The sequence below is a fragment of the Lepus europaeus genome, chromosome 6 (genome assembly GCF_033115175.1).
Source record: "Lepus europaeus isolate LE1 chromosome 6, mLepTim1.pri, whole genome shotgun sequence".
NCBI lineage: Eukaryota > Metazoa > Chordata > Mammalia > Lagomorpha > Leporidae > Lepus > Lepus europaeus.
In genome coordinates this window covers 17,446,425-17,468,554 of record NC_084832.1, presented here as the reverse complement: position 1 = coordinate 17,468,554, position 22,130 = coordinate 17,446,425, and the positions used below count along the sequence as shown (strand labels likewise).

Below are 22,130 nucleotides of genomic sequence, written 5' to 3'. Positions count from 1 at the left end.
CTGGGTTTCCTGCCCTGTGCCACCTCCACCCCACTATGTGGTCCAGGAATCCCCTAGAAGCCAGGCCACTGTCCCCAGGCATGGTTCATGAAGAAGGCCTTCTAGTAGTTGTTATCTGAACTCACAGTGAGTCAGCTAAGAAATAAGGAATACAGAAACTTACATTTTGCTTTGACTTAGAACATGTCAAGGTCAGATGTCACAGGGCCTTTCTTTCTTACATAAATAACACCTGAAAACACATCATCTATAATTTTCTTTCTTTTAAAATATCTATGTATTCAAAAGGCACACTGAATGAGAGATAGATAGCTATCGAGAGATTCCATTTGTTGGTTCAGTCCCCAAATGCCTGCCTACATCAGCCAGGAGCCAGGAACTCCATCCAGGATTCCTACATGGGCGGCAGGGATGCAAGTACTGGGGCCAGCATCTGCTGCTCTCCCATGAGCTTTAGCAGGGAGCTGGATCAGAAGCAAAGCAGCCGAGATTTGAACCTGCACTGATAGGGGATGTGGGTGTCCCAAACCGCGGTTTAACCTGCTATCCCATAATACTGGCTCTGCAAGGATGGTTTTCAAACACCTGTGATGCTTTGAGAACAACCTCCAACCCCCTCTTCCATTTACTGTTGTCATCCATATCTAATTTGCCAGTAATTGCTTTCCAGTGAAGTCCTTCCAAGAGTAAAGTAAAGCATTTTTCCATTAAGTCTTTCCAAAGCCTTCGAGTTGTCAAACAACTCTTCCATTTGGCATTCCTATACTTTACCAGCCTAGGCGATAAGCATTGTCATTATGAACTTACAACAACACGGATAAAGAGCAAGAACAAGTTCAGGAAGAACTGCGACAAGGCCATGGATCAAGCAGAGAGTGGGCCCACTGGAGGCAGGCGCTTGCAGGCAAGCACCAGGAATCCCTGAGCAGCGGGAAATGACTGTGTGGCTTAAACAACAAGGGCAGTTACTGACTGTTTAAAGATTAAAGAGAAACAGGCAAATTCCCTTTTTTAACACTTACTTGAAAGGCAAAGGGGTGGAGAGAGTCAGAGATCCATCTTCCACCTGCTGGTTCACTCCCCAAATGCCCACAGCAGCCAGGGCGGGGCCAGGCTCTAAATTTGGATCTCCCACATGGATGGCAGAATTCCAAGTACTTGAGTCATCACCTACTGCCTCCCAGTGTATATATCAGCATGAAGCTGGAGTTGAAGAATTACTATGTACAAAATGTTGTATTTATGAGATACATACAAATTAATAATAATAATAATAATAATGAAGAATGGAGTTGGGACTCCAACCCTGGCCCACCGATATGGGATGTAGGCATTCCAAGTGGCATCTTAACTACCAGGCCAAACACACACCCCTGAAGCCATTGTTCTCTCTGGAGTATTAGGAAGACAATTAGAAGTAAAGGCTTCTATTTATTTCTGGAAGTTTAAGGGCAAGTCTAGAGTTATTATCTTAGCTTTCACCCTCACTCAAATGTGCATAAAGCTCTACTGGTGCTGTCATTGGTCTCACTAACTCCATTTATAAGTCTTCTGAAAACAGAAAGCCTCATAAAATGAATCCAGTCATGCAATACCATCATGCTTCCCCTGGGCAGATACACAGTGAATACAGCTGGGGGGCGCAGGACACTGAACTGAGTATAGGGACAGTCCACACCAAGGCCAGTTTCAGGGAGGCACAGCAGAAGAGCAGGCTGCTTGCTGCCCAACTCTGAGATGCTGCCTACTGTGCACACTGCCTAGAGCATCAAGGGTGGACACAGGGCTTCTTATGCCTCAGAGACTTCATAGGTATCCACCAATAGCAGACAAATTTCTAAAACAGGAGCCTTTTGCTCCGAAAGCAACCATGGCACAGTTCAGAGGACAGCCACGACATGTGCAAGGCAAGCCAGGTCTTGCAGGAATTCAGTAACGTCCACCAATGCAGAACACAAACATCTTCACACATCCTTGTTTTCCCTTAAAATCACAAGGTGAGTGGCTAAGCACCTGCTCAAAGACCTTGCAAGGGCCCTGTCTATAGGTTTAACTGTAAACTCTTTAGACAAGTTTTCAAGCCTGGCTAACTTGTGGGCTCTGATTCCCCCAGTGCCCCACATTTATTGTTCTCAATTCATAGCTGGAGATGATGTGCGGCCATCACATATTGACAATTTAAAAAAAATGTGTTTATTTACTTAAAAGGCAGAATGACACAGAGAGAGGTAACTTCCATCTGCTAGTTTGCCCCTAAGCACTTGCAACATTCAGGATGGGGCCAGGCCCAAGACAATTTATGTATGTATGTACATTTGTGTACATGCATGTATGTATTTAAAAGGCAGAATGACAAAGAGGTAACTTCCACCTGCTGGATCATTCCCTAAATAGGAGCATTATCTGGGGCTGGGCAAGGCCTAAGTATCCCATGGAGGTGGCAAAGGCCCACATGCCATCATGCATTGCTTATCCAGCAGGAAGCTGGATAAGAAGAAGAGCAGCCACCAGGACAGGCATGGTGGTACAACAGGTTAAGAAGCGGAGTGACTGGGTCTGGAACAAGCACTCTGATATGGGACGCCAGCATCTTAACCCACAATGCCCGCCCCACAAATTTAATTGCTCCTTGAGGGTACGTGTGTGTGTGTGTGTATACACACATATAAAATAAAGCACCAAAAAGCTATGTTATCTGAAATCAAACTTATCAGAACACCGATCTACACAGGTAGGTATCATTACAAAATAAAATGTTGGTGGCTCATAGGAGATCAGAAGGAGCTCCAGGCTCCTGGCTTTCGCATGGCATAGCCATGGTATTGCGGCCACTTAAGGAGTGAATCAGAGGATGGAAAATCACTCCTTCTCTCTCTGTGGCTCTTTCAATTGAGAAAACAAACCTTTAAGAGTATTAAAAAATGTAAGGAGTTTTGAAGAGTAGCAAATTTAAAACAGCATTTGGATATTGAGTTTAATTAAACTATAGAGAGGGTTTTCATAAAAGATTTATTATTCTAGAGAGCTCACACATTTTTCTAGTACTTAAACTGAACTTTTACTTCAGTATACTTATACAGTTCTCTATAAAAATGCATTTCTGGTTAAGAGTACAATTAACCTGTTGTTTTATAAGGTTTTAACGTACAGCTCTGATTTTTAGCCAGGATCTAGAGAAATGTGTGTTGGCTTCTGTCACAGCCAATTCTACCTGTGTATACAATGTCACTCAAGAGCTAGATATAAGTCAGCACCCAAGGGAATGAGCACCTACCTACCTACCTACCTACCTTCCTGACCCTCAGACTGACCACACAGTCACTGTCTCTCTGCTGTCTGGGCTTGAGATCCTTCTTATTCTAAAGCCAGGGAAGAAGGTTCTTGCAAACAGTAATTCCCAGACATGGGGATTTCACAAACCATCAAAAATGTACAAAAGTATTTTGAAGGAAGAAAAGTAGGCCTACCATTAATTCTGAATATGTGCAAAAATAAAAGGCCAGAAACCACAATTTTCAAAAAAGGTTTGTGTCTAAAATATCATAAGCGTCATATTATGTGAGCATTTCACTTACATGACCTTAGCTAGAAGGGAATGGGCAAGCATCAGGTGAAAATGCAAACTTAAATTTTAGTGATAAGTTCTTATCATCAGAGATTCTGCTAGGGGCCTCCCTCAATGAGAAGATTTTTGTGAAGTAAACATAAGAAGGGGCAGTCTGCTTCTCCCCCAGGATGAGTATTTACTCAAAAACGTAGAAGTCACGTCTCCAACTACATGACTAGCTGTGTGAGCCCTACAAATCAAGTAATTCCTCCGAGTCTCATTTCATCTGGGAAACCAGAACAGTAGCTGCATGCAGCTCACTGGGCTGCCTGGAAGATGAAATGCGACTGCGCAAATGAAGGATTTGAATGGGCCTGGGCACACAGGACCCAGGAAATACACATTAGCTGTGATCGCCTGTAAGACTTCCACCTTCTGTGCTGACTTCAGGAATCCTGAAGTGCCTCTCCTTTCTCTGTGTAATTCTCACTTTCAAATAAATAAATATATCTTAAAATTTAAAAAAAAGGGGGTAAGAGAGAAAGAGAGATATCTTTCATCCATTGGTTCACTCCCAAACAGGCTGCAATGGCCAGGGCTGGGTCAGTCCAAAGTCAGGAACCAGGAGCTTCATACAGGTCTCCCATGTGTGTAGCAGGGGCCCTGGAACTTGGGCCATCTTTTGCTGCTTTCCCAGGAGTATTAGGAGTGAGTAGGACCAAAGTGGAGCAAGAAGGACACAAACCAGCACCTCTATGGGATGCCAGTGTCACAGGTGGCAGCTTTACCCATTATGCCATAATGTTTGCCCTGGTAAAATAAATGTTAAAAAGACACCCAAACAGAAAAACTGAGTAAACTCAGCTTCATGAAAAAGTCCTCCATCACCCTTAGTTCCTCCATTTGCCCCAGCCAGGCAGAGTAGCTGGAAGGATACCACACGCCTCTGACTGCAGAAAACCATTTCCCTCAGTCTGCAATTGTCAATGCAGTTTCAATGGGCCTTGATGACTAAGAAGTCAAATACTGACCTGCCTCAATTTGCAAAGCTATGTTATGGGCAGAGAGATTCTGCAGAATAAAGCCCCAGAACCTTTCCTTTGGGAGCACATACATGCCACTGGTGACATAAGACATTAAAAATTAAGCAAAAACAGCACAACATGAGAATTGCCAACTACATATGAGATTTCCTGTCCATCTAAAATGTGAGTGTGGTGGTCCTTCGCTGGGTGAAATTACCCAGGGGCGTCCCTCTGTATCCCTTACCCTGGCTCTGGAGGCCGCTGAGGTCTGGTCCTGCCTGCTCCTCCTGGCTTCACTGTGCACATAGACTGCCCCTCTCCCTGGGGACACACCACTCCATGACCACCTGGAGTCCTGGTGTCTGTATCCTGACGACGGCCACCTATGCCCGCCCCAGGCCCGCCGCTGCTGTCCCAGATCTCGTTTGCAAGGCTGTTGTTTCCTCCTTATTTCTCAAGCTCAGCGTCATCTCCTCTTGGTCCACCATGATCCAGGCAGTCTCCACCTGGACACACTGGCCTTTCCTGTGTGCACTGGCGCCCCACTGGACGCGGCTTATTTATCTTGTTGGTGCGTCTGTTTTCTCTCTATCTCTGCACAAGGAGTGATGCCCAGGTCACTGCTCCATGCTCTAATTCTAGCACATGCCTGGCATATACTGGGGCACTCCCAAAGCACTGAGTGATAATCACTCCGAGTGAGGCTTAGTGAGATGCAGCAAGGGTGCTCGGCATGGTACAGGGCCTGTGGGAAAGGACCCCGTCTTCCTGTTGGGACACACAGTACTCTCTTGCAGAGTGGAGGGTTAGGGAAAAGCATCACTACCAGGCAAGAGAGACCTTGGCTGACTGTGCAAGAATGAAAAATTAAGAGGGTACATTTGAGGATGGGTAAGAGGTGTGCAAGCAGACACATATACTCAGATACCTACACAGAAACAAATACACACACATACAGACATAGCACCACACATCCACACACATAGATACACATATACACACAGAAACACAGATACACATATACATAGCACCAGACTTCCACACACAAACACATATACACACATACAGACATAGCACCAGACTTCCACACACAGAAACACAGATACATATATACACACAAAAACACATACACACACATATAGACATAGCACCACACATCCACACACACACAAACACAGATACACATATATACCCAGAAACACAGATACACAAATTATAGACATAGCACCAGACCTCCAAACACACAGAAACACAGATACACATATACACACAGAAACACATATACACACATACAGACATAGCACCAGACCTACAGACACATACGCACACCCAAACACACACACAGTACCCACACAGAAACCTACTCAAACACATGGTCACACACACACAAACACAACAGATACAGACACACACACAAAGGTACTTAAAAAAAATAAAAGTTTACTTTGGTGCAAAAAATATGGAATCTAGTCATAGTTTTTTCATAATACATGTTTTTCCGTGGGTTACAAAAATTATTTTGCACCAAAATAAAGACACTTTTATTTCCATTTTCCATGAACTTTTTGCAGTACCCCAGCATATACACTCAAGGAACCATCAACAACCTAACCAGTGTGTAGTTTCTTTCTAGGAGTTGGAAAGAGACTAGATATAATGGCTAGGAAATCTGGGTCTCACTCTCTGCTTGTTCTTTGGAACGCAAATCACAGCAAGTGAAGCAAAACAAATACACTTAGATACAGATTCCCAGGTAGTGCTGCATGGTAAGACAAGGGTCCATGTCCCCACGCTGGTGTCAGGAGATGTAATCTCCCCACCCACCCTTCCGTGACAAGTTCAAGTCCTCAGTTCAGGTGGGAAAATCTACATAAGAACTGATGGCAATGCCAAGAGGAAGGCATCTGCTGATTCCAGGACTGTGTGCTGATGAATCTGCTCACTGTGGTCCTTGTGAGCAAAGACAGGTGCAGCTTTCCCTCGGGAATCCAGAATGTGAAATGCATCATCTGAGAGTTCACTTAAGGGCATGAGAAGGAATTAGCGGAGACAAAGTTTACTGAACAGGCACTTCAGAAGGAACACAACTTTTCAAAATGATCAAGTAGTTTTTAAGGTCTTTCAAATATGCCAAGAATGCACAGAATCATACTTGGGACTTAGGCTATCCATGAATGAATGAATGAATGAATGGACCAGTCAGCCAACAACTCCCTTCCCTTTGCCTGCTGACTCTGGTAGGGGAAGACAGACGGGGCTGGAAACAGGTCACTTCTGGCACACGCCCAGCCCAGCTGCCCTCAGCACCCGTCCCTTTCATTTTCCCACAAACACCCCCCAGGAGAGCAGGGCGCACTTCCCGGCCCAGGCTCCAACAGCTCCACTTTGTCTTCCAGGACTTCCTTGGTGGTACTCAAAAGTCGGTGAAGTTAGCATTCAGACTCACAGGGGTTAAACTTTGGATGCACTGGGGGAGGCTCGGGAACAGCCATGAGGGGAGGGTCTTTCAGTGTTACTCCCCTCTGGTCTTAGGATTTCCTACCCCCCAACTTCAAATCCTGTTGTGGGAAAGGAAGAGGGAAAAGGAGGCGACCTCCTCCATCTGACTCCTCCCCAGCCTTTCCCTACCTTGTCTCGGCCTCACTTGTGCCGGGCTCCCTCCCCTGGGTGAGTGAGGATCAGGCTCCACATATTTTAGCTCTGAGTACCCAGCACATAGTAGGGGCTCAATAAAAAGAGGGTAGAAAAATACAAATGGAAGGGATGTGACAGGAATGAGAAACACTGAAAAGAATTACACAGTCTTCTCCCGATTCAAAGATTCATAATAAAAATAATATTTTCCTCTTTGGAGAAACTTCCAGGTTTTTCATAATATACTTAGTTGCAAAAACAATCACAAGCAACATAGTTGTTCATCAAATATTATGAATCTATATCATTACATAAAAACACTAATTCTAACAATTGATAAAATTAAAACTTTAAAAATACTGCTAATGTCTCACAAGTATGGAGTTTATTAATTCAATCATTGCCTTAGATTCAGGCTTCTATTTGTGCTAATATTAGGAAGGCATCGAACACTTAAAAATGTGAATTGTTACTTCTAAGTTTTTGTTTGCTGGTTTACCCCAATACATTAGATTTCAAAGGCCAAAGTCCTACACAAACCTCTCCCCACGTGCACACTGATTTCTTCTGTCTGAAGCTCATATGAAGATCTTTACACTACTTGTATTTTGATTCCCATTTGAATACAGATACTTAGTTTTAGCCTGTGACAAACCACTGCATCTGGACAGATGACTTGGTTTTAAGGAAAACTGTTCATACTCAAAGTGGTTACAATTTCTGAGCAAACAAACAAAACGTGTTTGAACAATCATCAACCAGATGTGCACCGCCAACCCCTGGCTAAGTCATCTGATAAGCCCACAACAGCCCTGAGGTAACCTGCAAGCTGTTGTTTTGTATTCTATAATTTATTTCCAAATGGTTTATTTGTATCTTAGGCTATGCACATAGTAAACAATACCTCACCACTCGAGCCCTAGCTTTCCAAACAGCCAGATCAATCAAAAACTCAACTCTGGGCGTCACCACTGTTCCACACCAGTGCCCATGTGGAAGTGTCCCAGACACATGGCCCCGCCCCACACTGCCATCTAACACAGAATGGTAGTAACCGAGATACACTTTCAACATCAGCGTTGTCACCGCTTCCCATTAGCACAGGGGCCAGGAGCGAGCCACATCAAAACAGAACGCCGTCAGTGTTCCCGTAAACACAAATAGACAGAGTCTGACCGGCTGATGTCTCGAGCTGCTTCCTTATCCCAGTCATTTGAAATGGAATCATAAAAACTGGTGCCTGATTTCTTTATCACTTTTATGTATTTGATGGAGAGAGAGAGAGAGAGAGAGAGAGAGAGAGAGGGCTCTGCTCTGCTGGTTCACTGGTCAAATGAACACAACAGCCAGGGCTGGGCCAGAGATAAACGTGGGAGCCAGGAACTCAATCCAGGTCTCCCAGATGGGTGGCAGAAATGCCATTATGTATGAACCCTCACCCTGCCTCCCAGGGTCTGCACCCAGCCCTTGGATAGGGGGATGAGGCCAAACATGCACCCTGGTCTCTGATTTCTGACTTCCTTCTGCAGACCACACCCACTCTATACAAAGCCCCAAAATGCAGGGTTCTGCTCTCAGCACTGGACTCAGAGGGAAACACGATTGCATTTTAACTGGATGGGCCACAATTCTAACTGCTCACTTACAAAACGCAACAAAATTATTATCTCGCACAAAAAGTCATCAAACGCACATCCTCTGGATCAAAAAATTCACACCGATAAAAGTAATTCCATTATCTACTTCTAAAGCTATTTGATTTTAATTTTCCAGAAAAACATGAGCATCGGCCTATCTTTAGTATATGCAGCATTCGTCTGAATATCCTGCAAAGTGGAAGCCTAAGTCTCTAGTCATTAAGGTTGGAGTCGGAGTGTCACTTTATTTGTCACAATACACTTGCTGCCAAGCTCTTCGCGGCTCAAGAACACCAGATGTTGTACGGTAACCCTGGACACTGGGAAACCAGACACCAAGGGGGCCACTAACAGGGAAGTCCTAGCGCTTCTAAAACGCATTGCTTTGGTCAAACTCAGCTGTTGGGTTTAGGTGGCCTCAGGAGGAACTGCTGATTGTCACCTCCAGAAACTGATGGGAGACATTAAAATTCAGGGCCTCCTGCTGTCAACAGCGCATTTTGCTAAGGACATTGAAAACAAAGAGCAGAGGGTAGGTGTTGTAGCACAGCAAAAGTTAAGACACCACTTGGGGTGCCCACATCCCAAATCTGAGGGCTGCTCTGAGTCCCAGCTCCCCCACTTCGGATGCAGCCTCCTGCGAATGCACCCTGGGCGGCGGCAGTGATGGCTCAGATGCTTGGGCTTGGGGCGCTGCCACCTACATAGGGGACCTGGATAAAGTTCTGGGCTCCTGACTGGTCCAGCCATGGCTATTGTGGGCATTTAGGGCATCATTCAACAGATGAAAGATTCTTTCTTTTCTTTCTTTCTTCCTCCCACCCTCCCTCCCTCCTTCTGCCTTGTAAGTAAGTGAATCATAAACAAACATTTAAAACAAAACAAAACAAAACCCAAGGTGGACAGGGTATTTCCTCCCGCCTCACTTTGAAAGGGGTAACCACACCCTTTCGAAGCACTGAGGAGCTGGACAAGAGGCCTCCCAAGTCACTCTCGCTGCAGAGGCGCTGCCGTCCAGAAGGGCTATTACTCATGCAGATAATACTCATGCCACCTGCAGGTGTTGCTTGATGGCTACTTCCAGTTTTAAAATTTATTAGAACACTGGGTCAAAGTGGACGAAATTCCCTTTGAAAAGTAAAACACCGCTCGCCCACACCCCAACCCACCACCACCAGAGAGACACAGGCCCGAGGAGAGAGTCAAGTTGTCACTCTGACCTTGGTCTGCTTTAATGCCAGAGACTATTTAGAAATGTAGCGAGCAACCCACTTCACTCGGCTCAGCTAGCAGAGCTAATAGGCTTCTAATTAATTTCCAGAAGATTGCTGTTATAACTAACAGGTTTTAAACATTTGGTTGATTGGGGAAAATGAATTGAATATAATGTATTTGATTTGGAAAATTAGTTTTCATTCTATGTGCTTACCATAAGAGTGTTTATTTTAAGTTTACATGATTCCATTAAGAGTCTTGGAACACCACTGGGTTGTTTGCAGCCTTACAGGGTCCTATCCAACTTAAAAAAAAAACAAAATCAATTTACACTTAGATTTTTGTTGGTCTTTATTGGAATGCAGGTTAAATTCATTTATGAGGCTTTAATAAAAACCTTTGCTGGCTAGTACAGCAATGGACTCAAATACTGCAAAATGATCCTGGCGACATGCGACACCTCGGTCAAAAGCCCCCTCAATGCATGCAAGCCCTCTGAGAGTGCTGGGTGCACAAAGTAAGATGAGCCCGCAGCGGCCCTGCTTGTTCAGTTTCCCTGATTCCTCCTGACAGCCATTTACACAATGAATGTTGGGAGACGTCTCTCAAAGACTCAACAACAATGGTGGGGATCAGAGCTTTTCTGTTTAGCTAATACTATTTTTAAAAGGAGAAAATATTTCTTCCTGAAGGGATTATGGGAAGCCTTATTAAAGACACCTGCAAACAAAACAAGTGACAATAGATCTTTATCATAATTGATAACTGAGTTATCCTTTCTATAAAAGCCCTTTCTTGGAGACAAAAACATTCAAGAAATCAGCTAATTGGGACCGGTAGCATTCAACAACGATAGGTTTACCAAGATGATGGGGGCAGATAATAAAATAAAGACCCTTGTCTCTTTGGCTAAATGGAAGTATAACGACATTAGAATTTTCTGTCCTCACACTGCTGAACACGTGTTTACAATGAAATCAAGGAGCACCAGCCCTGTCCCTCTGTGTGTGACACAAAAACTCACGCAGGCTCCCTCTGAGAAGGGCTCGCCCTGCCGAGCACTCAGAGGGCCAGCGAGTTTGGAAACACGCGGAGGCCACCTCTGCCTCCGCGCTTCCCACAAAGAAACAGGACCTCAGGAAACCTCGTCAGTCAGGCAAACATGCACTTACAGCCGTCTGCATTCTGTGACAAAAGTGAACTTGTTTCAACGGAAAGAGAGCGTCTGGGAAATGATATAGATAGGCCCAGCAGGGTGCATCAGGCAAAAAAAAAAAAAAAAGCATAGAGTTTCCTGTTTGCATTAAAAATACTGCACCTGCGAGTCTCAGGTGAGCCCCGGCTTTCCTGGCACTGGCAAACGGCTGCCCATGAGCTCTGCTCTTGGCAGACACTCGGGACTGCCTTTGTGTGCGACCTGCAGGAACTCCTGTCCTCATGTCAGGCCCACTGCTGACTTTTCTGACATAGCTCATTCTACAAATTAAGCAATTTCGATGCCTTTTATGAGAGTGGCTCCAAAGGAATTCTGGAGGCTCTAACATGACTGGCATTTGAGCAGTGATGATAAAAAAAGGGGGGGGGGGGGTCAGAGTGGTAGGGAGGGACCTTCAGGATCAAACCCCCAATGCTGACACCAACTGCGGCAGTGCTACTTCTAGGCAAGCAACTCAGCTCAAGAAGGGAGTGACTGCAAATTGGCGCTTAGGGAAAGAGAAAAAAAAGGTGCAAGGGCAGGAGGCAACAGCAGCCGCGAGTTTAGAATAGGCACCACTCTGGACCGGGGCCTCTCATTGCTAAACAAACACGCGGAAAAGAAGAAAGTCCCTCAGGCTGAATCGCCGAACAGTAGACAGAACTGAACAACAGAAAAAATAACACCACCTGAGCAGCAAGAATGAAGAGCTGAGAGATGAGGTGACCCAACATCATTCCTTAGAACCTCAAGTTCACAGATGAAATGAATGCTTTATACAGAAGGTACTTTTGTGGGACTGTTGCCTTTTTTTTTTTTTTTTTAAACAAAAAGACATCTTAAGACATAGCAATCAATGTGTGAAAAGGAAAGCTGCCTAGAAAAACAAAAAGACATTTTTTTCTGAGATGACTTTGATCCTGTACTCAAATTATTGGCTCAAACATGCTTGCCTCTAGAGGCTTTGTGTGTGCAATAACTGCTCTCCATTGTCCCTGTTAACAAAGTATTATTTTCACCTTATTATTACTAATCTTTTCTTTGTAAGTAACCACACCTGGTTTTATCCCCCCCAAAAAAACGGTGCAGTAAATATTTGCCCTTTGTGGTAACACAATGCATAATTTAGTTAATCTAGGCTATCTTTCCGTGAGAGGTGATTGTTTCTATATTATGAAATGTGTTCACAGTAAAGCGAAATCTGCGCCAGATACCCAGGAGGCAGATGGAGAGCCACTCACCCAGCAGGTACCTATGTAGCTGCCTTGAACCAACCCTGACACGGCTGGGTAGCCCCTCCTACACACGAGGTATTACTCATGCCAACTTAGCCTCCACATTGTAACCACACCTTTCTCTTACAAACATGGCCTTTTATTCAGATAGCATTACACATCACCAGGCCGAGAGCCCCAGCCCCAGCCCCTGCGACCGGGCCTTGAAGAAACAGGTACATCAGTTTCCCATTTGAGGACGTGATATTATGGTTAGGTTACCTGGATGAAATCTAAAAACGTCAGCGGCAGCAAGTCATCCATGTGTCCAATGTCTTTGGAGAAGCGATTTAGAATTCGTCCTACAAGAACAGGATATGAGAAATTACTCATTTCCCCAGGCAGGCCCTTTAAGAGAAACAACTTGCAAACAAATCAAAACAACATTTTAAATGCATATGTATTTAATATATTACGCATTCATTCAAAAGAAGCCGATGTCAGTGGTAAAGAAAAATAAATAGGATGATACCTAAAGAGAAATAAAAATACCGACCAAATGGTAGTGGGAGAGGAATTAAAATGTGGCCCTAATTTTTTAAAGAACAAGAGGGAACTCTTGTGATAATATCAGGAAGAGCTGGTGGGTTTCAGAATATTCCCTCATTTTTAGATCCTATCTAAGACTAACGCAAGTGCTGAGAAGGTAGACAAAAGTAAAATATACAAATTAATACTAGTTGTTATACTAATTTTGTTTTCATTGTGAGAAATGATTTTGCAAGTGATAGATTTTTAAATACTGTGTAATTGTAACCTCTCTCTCTCTCTCTCTTTTCCCCCCAGAATGGGTTCATAGCACCTTCTGTTTAGGGCAAAGTTAGAATCCTGCCATTTCAAGGCTGTCAGTTTATTACCTGAGTACAAGCCATTATTTTCAGAACTGAGCTAAGTGTTGCAGTCTGGTTCTTAAGCACCCAAGACAACAAGAGGAAGGCAAGAAAAAGCAAATTATCTAACGATTAAAGATTCTTTCTTATCTTCAATTTTGTTTCCCCTGTCAAGCAGAATCCAAGAAAATGGAACATCCCGAAGGTTCTGGAAGCAGAAGGTCAGAGCTGTATACTAATAACTGTCACTTTTTTTAATGATTTCATTTCAAATGTATTGAAGCTTCATACACATACACACACACAACCTATTTTGATGAAGGCAAACACTGAGAAATGTGTTTGTCTAGGGCAGGGGTGGGGACCGCTTTTTTGGCCAAGGGCCATTGTGATATTTACATCATTCTCAGGCCATTCAAAATTCTCAACTTAAAAATCAGCCCACTGTATATTTATTGGATTTTGAGTCCCACCTGCGGTTGCGGCACCAGGACCAGACCAAATGATTTCTTGGGCATTAATATGGCCCCGGGGCTGGAGGTTCCCCACCCCTGGTCTAGGCTCTGAGCTGCTGCTGTAACGGATGCCTTGGGAAGCCAGGCTATGGATGGGGTGTAGGGTCCTGGGCACTCTGCTCAGTGTCCGTCAGAAGTGCCTTCCTCCCATGGCCTGCACTACCATTGTGCCTCCTTGCACTGCAGGGGTAACAGGGTACCTGGGCTCACAGGGAAGTGCAGTGTATGGAGGCTGGGCCTCAGCTGTCCTGTCTCAGGCTTAGGACATACGGGTTCTAGCAGGTTCCACCGTTAGCAGGTGCAGTGACCACTTTTCTTAGCTACTAGGAACGTTCCCTTCCTATAAAAGGCCAGGCCCCTGGAAGAGTGAGACAGTGTACACTGCCCACAGGTTCTGCAGCCCCGGGAGGCAGCCACACTCCTGGACTTCTGGTTCTGATTCTGGTTCGGCAACTCGGGGGAGCTTGAGAGTCTGCCCCTGGCACAGGCTTCCTGGATGCCTCTAGTGGTCTCCCAGGCCACCGTGGATCGAGAGGGAGAGTCAGGCTACCACACCATGAGCCGGGCTTGCGGAGCAGTAAAATCCAATGGGCAATTTCTCCCCATACCATGGTGGATTTTGTGGCCTATATGGTTATTGATTTATTTATTTCCCTTCTCAGAGGATCAGCACCAACATAAGGAAAACACACTCAAGAAACCCGTAAGAGATGTGATTAAAATACGTTATTTCTTCAAAGAAAACCTTATAATCTTTTAACATAGGTAAGTACTTAATATTGAGAAATATTGCAAGTAGGGTTCAGGTTAAAAACTGTTGAAGGCGATACATAAATCAAAAAGGCCACACAGTGATGATCAGCACGTGGCAATTTTCCCTCTACCTTTTACCAGAGGCTTGAGTGTTAAGGACTCAGAAACCCATGGCTGGCAAACAGCATAAAATACAAGGAAGCCACAAGCAAGCCATCTCTCAACGCAGCTGCTGAATAACCAAACTCGATGTCAAAAGTGGTGGAAACATGAGCTGAGAAGTCCAGTGGCTTCCCTGCTCTAAGAACCAATTAACAGGCCGAACGGTGTTAGCAGAATATTTTCATCTGGCTTTGCAGTGGACTCTTGTAATCAGAGCTGGGATTTCAAGTTCACGGCCTTGGAGTCATTTCCTTGGCGGTCTCCAATCAAAGCCTTAGGATGGATTCCCTCTAGGCTTGTGCCCTGCCTCTTCTTCTAATGACACTGGGTCCCTGCTGGAATGTGTCCAGGGATGTAGCGGGAAACGGAGTCAGCTTCCTGGAGAACCCGATCCGTTTTCAGACTGTTCTGTTAATAAATAGGGCTTGCTTACATTAATTCGATTCCTGGCTTCCTGGAACATCCAACTGTTACTGTTGCTAATTCTGCTCTAATAGCCACAGGGAGAGAACACTGGTTTCTCCTAACCTGACAGTTCATATACTTGAAGGAACTTGAGCACAGCCTTTCCACACCTCTACAATTTCTACTCCTTGGTGACTCAATTATCCCTCCTAAGACACAAGATCCTGCCTTCCTCACTGCCTGCATTGCGAGCCAGCCAGTCTCACCTAAGCCTCGTGCCCAGGATTAAAACTACTACCCCAGGTACTGTCTGCATTTCTCAAGTAAGCTGGTAATACCACCTACTGTGTTCCGTACAAGATATGTTGAATCACAGCAAAAATCTGACAGCCAAGTCACCTGTTAGACTCACATTCAATGACAATCCGTATCATTCCAAACCTGCACTGCATGGGTGGATTTCAGGAATAACTGGGCAATATAGAGAAACAACTTCAGAGGTCACCCTGTTTGACCCAGAAATTCCATTCAGGGAAGTATCCCAAGGAGTTACTCCGTGCATCACAGTTGCTCAACGTGGCATTCCTTATTCAGCAAGTTATATTACCTTCAAGTAGGAAACAACCTCCATGCCTAAAAAGCATCTGTAATATTAAATGGGCATTTTCAATTTTTTCTTTGTGTTCTTCTTTTTCCAGGTGATTATATATTGCTTGTGTAAAAATGTAAAGTAAAGAAGGGAAAAGAGAGGTTGAGATGTAGGAGAGAAACCAGCACGCCTGCGAATGTCACACAACCTATCAGCTTCCTCCTAATTGCTCAGGTTGCCCTATTTTACCTACAAAATCATGAAAAGGGACTTTCGATCAAAATACTAAATCATAAGTGATCGCGTTTTAAGAACTAATTCTAAAATCTAAACTGTATTTTAAAACTGATTCTAATTCTAGTGTTACCTCTAGAAATCAGAAATCTCTTCCACAGCAAAGATTCCTCAACTTCCTTATAACCCAACTATCGTTTAACAATTTAGAAGTTCCAATGTCTAGTTTGAGTCTCACTGTATTTTTCAAGCAAAAAAGCACAGTACCGAGACATACTTGTATTGACATATGTTTCATAAAATTTACTCATTTCATGTATATAACTCAATGAATTTTAGTAACCTTACTGAGTGATGCAATCAACACCAAAAATTTTAAGACATTTTGATCCCTCTGTAAGATCACTTACGCCATTTCTACTGACTCCCAGCCTTAGGCAATTGTGAGTCTATTTCCTGTCTCTAAATTTGTTTCCTCAGTTCCCTGTGGTCTTGCGTCTGGCCTCTGTTCACATAGTCTGAGGTTTCTGAGATTCATCTATGATGTGGCATGTGTCACTAGTTCCTTATGAGTCCATTCTTAAAGATTTATTTATCTATTTGAAAGGCAGAATGACACAGAGGCAGAGACAGAGAGACAAAGAGATCCGTATCTGCTGATTCACTCCCCAGATGGTTACAACAGCCAGGGCTGGGCCAGGCCAAAGCCAGGAGCCAAGAATCCCATGGTGGCAGAGGCCCAAGTTCTTGAGCCGTCATGTGCTGCCTTCCCAGGCGCATTAGCAGGGAGCTGGATTGGAAGTGCAGCGGCAGAGACTTGAACAGCACTCCAGTATGGGATGCTGATGTTGCAAGCAGCAGCTTAACCTGCCACACCACAACACCAGCCCCGAGTCCCATTCTTCACACAGAAACAGTGTCAGGTAGCAATGAAGGCCCCATGTGGCCAGGCCATGCCATACCTGACCTCAAGGGTAAAGGGAGATGTGTTTAGTGAACAATTTGGTAAGATGAACTTCTTTATATGTACTCACATTTAGCTTCACAGATGGTTTGGGAATCTAATTCTTTGGATAATAATTGGCATTATTCAGAGGTTTGGAAGCTAGAAGTGCTGGGTTTGGGGCAGGCACCACATCAGGTGTAAGGGTGGATGTTCACATGCCCAGGGTGGAGGGAAGCTGGTAGTGACAGGAGACAAGAAAAAGAACTACCGTCTTGGGGAGGAGTAGAATCTAAACCCACGCAGTCCATCTCAAAGAGTGCAGAGTTTATCCAAAGGAGGAAGAGAATGAACTGTGTGGGCCAGGCACAAGGCAACGTGGCGAGGGTGCGGATGGAGCCTAAAGAGTTGCTGGACTGCAAAGGGTCATTGTGAGTAGGACTCTGGGGGCCTGGGAGGGGAGGAGGCCATTCAAGAGGCTGGGCCAGCCTGGGCTTCCTGCTTGATTCTCCACAAACCAATTCTGCTCAGACCAGCATGAGGGCAGGCACAGGCTCGGCAGAAGTTGGACAGTTCAGCACACCTGTCTTGTCGTTTCGTTCCTGTTGGAAGAAGCCGTCGACATGGGGGAGGCTCACAGAAGGACACCAAACAGAGCAGCAGGAACCAGGCACCAGGAAGTTCCCATCTTTTCTTGGGGCCAGCGTGATGGCCCAGAGGTTAAGCCGCCACCCACAGTGCCGGCACCGTATATGCGTGCTGGTCCAAGTCCCGGCTGCTTTACTTCCCACCTAGCTCCCTGCTAATGCTCTTGGGAAAACAGCAGCAGATGGCCCAAGTGCTAAGGCCCCTGCACTCACGTGGGGGATCTGGTGGAAGCTCCAAGCCCAGCCCTGGCCCTGTACATAGAAATTCCCCCGCCCCCGACTCTGCCTTTCAAATAAATAAATAAACCTTAAAAAATATAAATCACATAATTATCAGCAGGTCTTAACTTCCTACTTAAAAAAAATCCTACCTATATGCTTACACAGCCAGCCTATCATTGGGAAGAGCAAGGAGAGATAAGTGGGAAGAGAGGGGCTACCCGGCGTGCCTCCCACCCCTCTGAACTGTGCATGGTTTTCCACATGGGAGCCTTCTCTCAGCTCCAGTCCCCCGGCAGGAAGGCCTCAGTTCCCACTCAGCGTCACTCACCCAGACCTCAGCCTTGGCGCTTTGCCTCCCACAAAACTCGCTGACAAACATAGCTCTCAGGGACCTGCCGCTGACTCGGTCTTGGCTATCCCTATGGATCAGGCTCTGGATACCTGGGCAGGCGGCCCTTCTCAGGAGTGTCCTCGCACTGAGCACAGGCAACCCCCTGAAGGTGACCAGCAGGCCCTCCGACCAGCTGCCAAGGCATTCAGGTTTCTCCCCCACCACCCAGAGTGCACCAGAGAAGCAGAGAAATGGAGCAGAAGCACCTTTGAAGCAAGACGGTGGTGGGTGTCAAGGGGCTAGGTAGGTACCGTGCTCGAGCCCCGACCCTGGCTCCCAGCTCCACGTGTGGGAGTGTCAGCCTGGCTTCCACTCCACGTGCTGCCTCAGCTTCCCTCAATCAACGCCTCCTCCTCTGAACTCACTCAGGCAGCTTCTGCCCCTCCCAACCCTGACATCCTGACCACAAGAACATCACATGTCCAGCAGGAGCCAGACCTCCCCAAATCAGCTGGGAGAATCATGAATTTTCTATCAATTTCCAAATTGCTAACTGCCTTTTAAAGTAACAGAATTTTTCTTTTCTGTCTTTTTAAAAATTTTAGTCATCTTGGCAGAACCTTTTTCATGTGAACTACAGACTTCTATCTTCAAAGACACAGATCACACGCCTAAGTTTTTGTTTTTTGTTTTTCTTGACAACCCAGAAGCAATGCTTGGAGACTGACCGTTTGTTTACCTGTTGGTAAACTTGGCAATGTCTTTAAGAGTGGCCAGGTTACCCGGATGCACCCCACACCCCCAATGACAGTTATCTCTGAGCTTCCGGTGGACTTAGTTGGCCATCGTCCTCAGCCTGCCTGCTACCTCCACTTTTACTGGTCGTGGTGAGGGTGGAGAAAATCCATCACTCGAGTGCTTAAACTGAGCCTAGATAAGGTGCAATATATTCCCAGCAAAGCCAGCAGCAATGTCTGTGTCTGAAGGCACAGGTTTTTTTTACTTGCTTTGATGAGAGACTACTGCAGCTTGTTTCCTGATTTCCGTATTCTCGGAATATACCGTAATACATCTGTTCAGCAGCTAAACTACTCTTCAAGTGTATTATTTTTGAATTCACACGTAGACCATACACCCTTTGGAAACAGAGACCACATTTTAAGTTCCATTTGCAACAGCATGCCCAGTGGGTCTCAAACTATATTTGCTAATAACGTGCCTTAAAGCCAAGGGTTTTCCAGCTCTTTTTTTTAAAGATGGGAAGATTTCTGAGTAGAGGGTTTTTAGATTAAAAAACAAATATAAAATAAGTGGCTCCTGGTGGGCATTGGGCTGAGATGCCCTTGTCCCACACTGGAATGTCTGGGTTCAAGTTCAGGCCCCAGCTCCTGACCCCAGCTTGCTGCTAATCCACACCCTGGGAGGCAGTGGTGATGGCTCAAGTAGTTAGGTCCCTGCCACCCACACGGGAGACCTGAACTGAGCTCTTGGTTCTTGGCTCCCAGCTTCCACCTGGCCCAGCCTTGCTCATTGCAGGCACCTGGATAGCGAATCAATAGATAGGAGCTCCCTGTCTCTATCTCTGCCTCTCATAAAAATAAGGAAAAAATAAATAAAAAATAAAAGCATCTCCTACTGAAGAGAGACGATGAGACCTGGAGCCCATTCCTACAAGTCCCTCAGGGACACAAAACTGGAAACTCACAGGTGCGAGGGTGGGGTGGGCATCGGTGTGAGTCGCGGGGTTCAGCAGGGCGCCTGAAAACCAGGTTTTGCTCTTTGCTTCTTCTTCAAATTTTGGCTCACTTCATTTATTTGAAAGGCAGCTAGACAGGTCTCTCATCTACAAATTTACTCCCTAAATGCCTGCAAGATCTAGGGCTTGGCCAGGTCAAAGGCAGGAGCTGGGAACTCAGCTCTTGTCTCCCATGTGGTTGGCAGGGACCCAAGTACTTGAGTCATCACCTGCTGCCTCCCAGGGTGTGCATCAGCAGGAAGCTGGATGGCAGGAGGAGCCAGGACGTGAACCCAGATCCCCAGTGTGGGCATCCCAGCCACCACCTTCACAAGTGCACCCAACACTACTCCTCAAAGCCTTGTTTGTAAAGAGCAAGCACTGAGGAGGGGCTGACTTGCGTGAGGACAGAGGGACGTCTTACACATGTGACCTTGGATGGAGGAAGTCTGAAGGGTTCTATAGAAGACAAAAAGGAGATGAGCTCCTCTCGGCCGCCATGGGCTCAGGCCGACCTCAGGCTGACCCACCCTGTATCCCCCCAACAGCGGACGCTGGACAAGACTTTTCCTCTGGTCATCTGGGTTTACTCATGCTTTCTTTCTAGATACCCACCACACACCAAGCACTAAGTGCCAGGAGCCATGTTACACGTGGCATACTCACTATCTCTAAACTATGACAAATACTGTCCCCATCTTAAGAGGAAGATGGCAAGAAATTAACTCAAAATACCCAGCAGTCTGGCGATTCACATAGGCGTTCATGCCAATATCTCCATCATGGAGCTACATTGCTGAACACAGATGCAAACTCTATTAAACAACTCCTAACCAAGGGTGAACCAACAGAGCGAAAGTCAGGGCTACTATGAAAGGCTAGGACCAAACCAGCCATTGACAGCCAAGGCCCTTCTGATTGGCTGATGCCTGCTGCACAGGCTGTAAATTACTCTGAATAGCACTCGTGATCAGAAGAGTTTCAGGTACCCTCAGCAAACCTAACTAAAGTAAAACACTTCAAGTGACCACCACCTTAAAATTAAACTATGTGGCCGGCGCAGTGGCTCACTAGGCTAACCCTCCACCTGCGGCGCCGGCACCCAGGGTTCTAATCCTGGTCGGGGCGCCGGATTCTGTCCTGGTTTCTCCTATTCCAGTCCAGCTCTCTGCTGTGGCCTGGGAGGGCAGTGGAGGATGGCCCAAGTGCTTGGGCCCTGCACCCGCACGGGAGACCAGGAGGAAGCACCTGGCTCCTGGCTTCGGATTGGCGCAGTGCTGGCCATTGTGGCCATTTGGGGAGTGAACCAACGGAAGGAAGACCTTTCTCTCTGTTTCTCTCTCTCTCACTGTCTAACTCTGCCTGTCAAAAAAATAAATAAATAAACTATGTAAGTTACCGGAAGTTGAAAGAGCCTATTAGCAGGAACACAAATGAATCAATAGGACATGAGGTCTAATAAAATGCATAACTTATGAACAGAATCCAGGAGCCTGAGTCCCAGCTCATCCCAGGCCTGCAGGTGTTGTGTGACTTGGGGCAAACAGAACTGCTTGTGCCCAGGAAGCACCGCAGGGGATTATCCTGTAAGCAGCGGCTCCGTCTCACAAATTGCCCCGGGAAATCATTTTGCTCCAGCAGCCATAAATGCTGTGCTGCAGCAAATCATCACAAATTTACGTTTTCTCAGCATTAAGCAGAAAAAAAAGTTTGGCACACAGACCAGGCTACTGCCTCTACCCCTGGACCTCACAGATATCCCAGGCAGGAGAGAATCTGGTCCACACCATGCGTGTGGTGATGGCAGTGCAAACGCCTGGATAGTAACAAGTGGAAGAACCTCTAAGCCAGCAGCCGGAGAGCTGCACAGGAGCGAGGGGAGTGCCCGCGCCCCACCAGTGGAAAATGCCCACACACACGGCCTGTGCATCATTTCAGGGCACCCCTCAACCGTGCACCACAGCAAGCAGAGTAGCCACAGAGCCCTAGTTAAGAACCTCTTATGCCAAGGACACAGGACACTGCAGATCAATTACCTCTGCTGTCCCAGGCATGCGCCGCTGTTGTCTCCAAGAGACAATATCTCCACCAGTTTCTCGATTCACAACTAATTGCTTACCAAACTTCTGCAGAAAAATGAGTCGTGGTAACGGGACTGGGGTGGCGGGCGTGGGGGAGGGGAGGAAGCCTGGATAGATCCAGCTGTCTCAGGCATGTGTTCCTCAGAGACGGTGGCA

At 46.0% G+C, this 22,130-nt stretch overlaps 1 protein-coding gene across 2 annotated transcripts in view; it reads right to left on the bottom strand.

Moving 5' to 3' along the window:
- The window catches only part of ABCC4 (ATP binding cassette subfamily C member 4 (PEL blood group)), a 287,341-nt gene that overhangs the window by 77,514 nt on the left and 187,697 nt on the right, over positions 1–22,130 (bottom strand). For both annotated transcript variants that reach the window (XM_062194025.1, XM_062194026.1), the window contains one exon: positions 12,750–12,829. In XM_062194025.1, the coding sequence (XP_062050009.1) occupies positions 12,750–12,829 (80 nt within the window). The remainder of the gene's footprint in view (positions 1–12,749; positions 12,830–22,130) is intronic.